Source organism: Gossypium hirsutum, chromosome D01, assembly GCF_007990345.1.
Source record: "Gossypium hirsutum isolate 1008001.06 chromosome D01, Gossypium_hirsutum_v2.1, whole genome shotgun sequence".
In the NCBI taxonomy this organism is placed as follows: Eukaryota; Viridiplantae; Streptophyta; class Magnoliopsida; order Malvales; family Malvaceae; genus Gossypium; species Gossypium hirsutum.
Genome location: NC_053437.1, coordinates 53,069,284 through 53,075,275, shown reverse-complemented (window position 1 = coordinate 53,075,275; position 5,992 = coordinate 53,069,284). Strand labels below are relative to the sequence as shown.

Here is a 5,992-nt window from a genome sequence, read left to right as displayed (position 1 = left end):
ATACCAACATTCTATTCTTTGCTTTCTCAAAATATTGGGGTGAACAAATGGGCGGAGAAAAACTTAAATGAAAAAGTAACAGAAATAATTGTAAATTTTAAACTCACAATATGATATGGTACAAAGCAAACCAATTTAATAAACAAGCTTCATATAATGTAAATAAGTGTACATTTGGAATGTAAAATAAAGTATACAATTTGAGAAAATTAAAAAAAGTTGAAAATTGAGAATTGAAAATTGAGGATTGAGAGTATAGGATGGAAGAATGAGTATTGAGTATTTGGTTAAAAAGAACGAAGTTTGGTAGGGTTTATATAGAAAATTCTATGTCATGCCGGTTGGAGCCCTTGTAGTCGTTGAAAAGATTGTTGTTAGAATAGTTACCGTTGAAAGAAAAACATGTCTTACAATGTGCATTTTCACTTATGTGGAAGTGAAAATGCATATTGTAAAACATGTTTTTATCCTCTCCCCTAAAAACGCGTCCTACAGGACGGGTCTGTATACGTTTTCTTTTCTATCTAAAACCAACATAAATCTATAAAGTATTTTTAGAAATTCGGCATAGTTTATCAATTTTTTCCCAGCAAATTTAGATAAATTAACCAATTTATTTTATATATGAAAAGTATAATTTACTAGACATCGGATGAATTGTATCAATAGTATTTTATGTACATTCTAGAAATTAATCAACTCAGAAAGTTCCTATTCGAATTTTTTCTGGCTATTATCACAGCAGCCATTAAAAAGTCCCCATTTGACGCCTTCAAGACTTTCAACGAATTGAACCCTTCTATCTCCGATCGTCATCAATGGCGTCAACGTTATCCCACAAGTTTTGAATTCCATTCTTCTTCAAAGTTATCTATGTTGTTTACCATTTTATTGTTTTCATCAAAGATGCCAAGCTTAGCGGTAAAACTCTATAGCATCTTCTTCAAGTTTCAGCAAAGATATATGCTACATAATCTAACGCAAAATCCTGTTCACGCCGTCGATCCTTTTGGCATAACTTCCCGGCGTGAAGAATCGACGGCCGCCAGCAACCCTTCCTTCTACGAAGGGGTCGCCACCAAGGACATCCACATCGACCCTTTTTCATCTCTCTGCATCCGGATTTTCCTTCCCGCCACGGTGGTTAACTTCGATCCGACGACAATAATCGAAGACAAAAGCAAAGATGGTGCTTTTATTTACAGTGGCTACTCTCCTCAGGCTGGAACAAAGCACAAGAAACTACCGGTGGTATTACAGTTTCACGGCGGGGCTTTTGTCGGCGGAAGCAATGATAGTGTAAGGAACGACGCGTTTTGTCGGAGGATTGCGAATCTTTGTGATGTGATCGTCGTTGCAGTCGGTTATAGGCTGGCCCCGGAGAGCCGGTATCCGGCGGCGTTTGACGACGGTTTGAAAGTGTTGAATTGGTTGGCGAAGGAGGCGAATTTGGCGGAGTGTGGGAAGTGGATGGGGAATGGGAATGGGAATGGGAGAAGGAGAGCGGATGCTCATGTTTTTGATGGGTTCGGTGCATCCATGGCTGAACCTTGGTTGGCTGCTCATGGAGATCCCTCTAGGTATGGATTTAGTTCTTCATTTTTCAATCAATTGGATTCCTTCAATTCATTAGCAACTTTTTAGACTGATAAGTTATTTGCTTGTTCATTCTTCTTCCTTTGAATTGCCTATTTGACTGAAAAACTTGTAATCAAGAATTACAAGTGAATTATTCAGTTGCCAAATCGGCATCGGTTCATTCAATTTTTACAGTACGGTATAGTTAAAGGGATTATAGATGTTGTGATTCGATTTTCAGACTTATTGGATGACATCTCCATGAATCCAAAGGCTAAAGCTTGGGGTTTTCTTGTGGGTAATTCGAGTGTTTAACCACATGTCCTCAAACAATAAGCCTGAATTTAAAGAGTTGGTAGATGGAACTGTGGGGATTGAGTGGGATGAAGGTTTAGAATTACAGAAATTTCATTGTTTGATATGACAATTTTCTTGGAATGCCAGTTCTTGACTACAATGCCTAGTATTTAGCTCAGAGAAATCTTGAAAGCTTCCCGTTTCCATCCTCTATGCTATGTACTAACAATCTCTTGTAGATACATTCTTATTTAGTCATTCAATTTCTACATTAAAATGTGGTTAGATTGAAAGACCATAAGCCAATTGTAAGGTATAACGCTTGGAAATTCTGATGACTGAACTTAACTTAGTTTGCAAGATAACTAGTAGAATTGAGCTTTTGCACGTGAAATATTTATGATAACCTAATGAAAAACAGATTAAATTCACTCTTTGAAGACATTTCTTCCAACTTTGTTGCTGAGAATCAATAACTTAATGTTATTTTTCTTTCTTCTTGTAATAGTTTTCTTTCAGTGTTTCTCGTGTGTTGATCTCTAAGGTTTTAATTGATAAAATTGGTCTTGTCATCTATGCAGATGTGTACTCCTCGGGGTAAGCAGTGGTGCAAACATAGCAGACTATGTGGCTCGAAAGGCTGTTGAGGCAGGGAAGCTTTTGGATCCTGTTAAGGTAGTGGCACAAGTCCTGATGTATCCATTTTTCATCGGAAGCAATCCCACGGCTTCGGAAATTAAACTGGCAAACTCCTACTTCTATGACAAGTCTGTGTGCATGCAGACATGGAAACTTTTTCTGCCTGAGGAAAAATTTGACCTCGATCATCCAGCTGCCAATCCTTTAATCCCTGGGAGAGAGCCTCCTCTGAAGTTCATGCCCCCGACCCTGACGGTTGTTGCAGAGCAAGACTGGATGAGGGATCGAGCCATTGCTTATTCCGAGGAACTTCGGAGGGCTAACATAGATGCTCCCCTTCTTGAATACAAGGATGCAGTTCACGAGTTTGCAACTCTTGATGTGCTCCTTCAGACGCCACAAGCACAAGCATGTGCTGAAGATATTGCTATATGGGTCAAGAAATATATATCACTCAGAGGCCATGAGTTTTCTTACTGAATAGATAAAAAAAAAGAGAAGGTTTGCATCTTTGCACAAGGAGGGAATATAGTTTCAGGCTGTGGATTTGTTTATTTCGAATGTCTGTCGGTTTGAGAGGCCTTGTCCCTTTTTTGTTCATATTCTTTGGATTTTCAGGTGCAATTTCTTCCTTGTTATATATAGTTCACTAGGAATATTCATTTGTTCATATTCTTTACCTCAACATTGAGATGTCTTATTGCGTGAAGGAATAAGAATTTGATGCAGTCCACCAACATTTATGATTTGAATATATTTTCAGCTTGTTTAAAGGTTGTATTTGGATATCTTTCTGATCCCCAGCCAGGCTTGTGTTTTCATCATTGAACTTGGTCATACACGCATAAAAAATAAATGCCGGACACTTGGGGATAAAGTAATAACTTGTGTTATTTTTATTTTAAAAGAGTGAAACAGTTCTACAGGATGCTGAAATGTGTGTTTTCATCTATTGTTTTCCTTCCCGAGTTCACTTCATTGTCCCAGTAAACCCCATAGTCCTCCGTTTACCGTTTGGCTGAGTACTAGAGGAGGTCGTTTCCTCGTTGCTAGGCTGAAAATCTCATCAACGTTGACATCATCAATGTGAAATCCGTGAGGCAAATCCCAGTCAAAGTAAAACAAGAGGCGAGCAAGTGCAATCTCGACGGAGGCAAGACCGAAGGAACCTCATGTCCCACCTCCAAATGGTAAAAAGCGAAAATCTTGATCCTTGAGATCAAGGTTGAGTCCTGGAATCTGATAGGATTAAATTGGAGGGGACTGTTAGGATTAAATTGGAGGGGACTGTCCCATGAATTGGGATCTCTTCCTATAGTTTAAATGTTGATAAGGAGGCGGGTTGTGGGTGGTATTTTGTAGCCATCGATAATGCATTCATCCATGGATGCTCGCACCGATGGATGGAGTCTCATAGCCTCTTCGATAGCGGCTTTGATGAACTGCAGGTGTTGAAGATGGGTCTCGTCCACAACTTTACCGGTTGGACGTCCGACGGCTCGAACCTCTTCTCGTGCTTGCTTCATTAATTCAGGGTTTAACGACTAACTCCGTCATTGTCCATTCTAAGGTTGCTGCTGATGTATCAGTTCCTGCAACAAACATGTCCTAAACCCCCCAAAATTAATTTCATTTCTAAATTAATAAATACATTTTTTGCATAAAAATTAATAAATACATTTAAACTTAAAAAAATAAAGTTAGGACGGACAAGTTCAATTTAAGAATTAATGAAAATAAGATCCACTTTATTGCATCATTGCTTATCCTTTGAACTTGCTGACATGTAACTTTATAAAAAAATAATGATAAATTTTGTCTATTTAATTATTATTTATTTTTGTCACTTTAATTAATTTATTTTTGACTTAAATTTGATTATTAACTTTTCAAGGCTAAAGTACTATGGAAGTTTTTGTGTAATGAATTAAATTGCATTTTGATTCTCTCTATTTAAAAATTGGTAAATTAGTTTTTGTACATTATATCAAAGAGCAAATTAATCATTTCTATTAAACGTTTCATCCATATGCATTATTAAAAATTGACGTGATTGATGGAATGACCAAATGGAGTGACATATGGTGTACTACATATACCTCATGCTAACATACAAATACAAGTTTTTAACAATAAAATGGATAGAATTTTTAATAGGATGACTAATTTATTTTTTGATCTAACGTACAATGGTTAATTTGTCCCTTTTTAGTAAATGGAGTAAAATGTAATCTAGTCCCTAAAATCTAATACATGGGCTATTATGGTACTTTTATCACATTTCAAAAAGAGTCAAATCATTTTTAACAAAAAGAAGAGACTAAAACCTTATTTTTTAAAGATGGTGTGATTGTCACAGGGTTAGACATTTCGTCTTGCAATCTTTGCGGCCTTAGTTGATTTTTTCGCTTCAAATGTGCCTAAATCAACCTAACTCTCGCAAAGTGAGGATTCTCGCAGAATTCCTCTAAGGCACCAAAATATAGCGAAAGCAATCTTAAAAACAAAAGAAGCTCGAAAGAGTAGAATAGCCACAAAAAAGCAATGCACACAAAGTGTTTGAGTAAATGCTTTAAATTTAGTGTTCACTACTAAAGAATGAAATACAATGGATGATTACAAATGAGTGTTACAAATGACTGGGAGACTTTATTTATAACTGAGCTCCCTTAAAACCAACGGTTTAGATTGAGTTACATCGACAGATGAGATTGAAGCCTATGTACAATTAAGGGATTTACATAATCCCTAAGATTAAAAAATCAAATCTTATCAAATTATTTTCCCTATTTACCAAGGTAGTCCTAATTTACTATAAGTGCTTCACTGGACCACAAAGGTTTCAAGTAGATAGGCTTCGTCACTTATTCTTCAAATTGAGTCAGTTCGAGTAGGTCAAATGAGTCTCATTTAATATGTAGACCTCTATAGAATGCTCTTTATGCTTTGGCCACAGGCTTTGAAATATAAATTTCCGTGATATGATAGCTCACATGTAAGTTTCCGTATACTTTATGTTGACATGATACAATTTGTCTTAAACGATGCGTCAACAAATAATTTAAAAATTATAAAAATATTCATAAAATATCAAATATAAAAATTTCATAAAATATATATACATAGTGGGATGCCATTTTAAAAAAAAAACATTTTAGTCATTATTTTCATTAAAAAACAACAATTCGACTCTTTTTAAAAAGCTGACCATCAAATTCAACATTTTTTAAAGTGTTGTAGGTTAGCTCAAAAACAATATAAGCCAAATTGATTTTAAAAAGTGTAATCATTAATAGAGGTGGCAAACAGCGAGCTCGGACAGAGCTTTCTTCGGACTCAAATTTTTTCAGGTTTGGATAAGCTCGGCTCGAATTTTTCTAGGCTTGGACTTTCTCAAGCTCAAATTTTTTTGGGCTTGGATTTTTTCGAGTCTAAGCCCTTTTGAGCTTGCATTTTTCGGATTCAGGCTTGGATCGAT

At 36.1% G+C, this 5,992-nt stretch overlaps 1 protein-coding gene across 1 annotated transcript; it reads left to right on the top strand.

Annotated features, from left to right (window-relative positions):
- The first annotated feature begins 655 nt into the window (after positions 1-655).
- Positions 656-3,287, top strand: LOC107916615 (probable carboxylesterase 16). The gene is made up of 2 exons (XM_016845920.2): positions 656-1,580; positions 2,457-3,287. The coding sequence occupies exons 1-2, from the start codon at positions 676-678 to the stop codon at positions 2,992-2,994; spliced, it is 1,443 nt and encodes a 480-aa protein (XP_016701409.2). The 5' UTR covers positions 656-675; the 3' UTR covers positions 2,995-3,287.
- Positions 3,288-5,992: the final 2,705 nt, after the last annotated feature.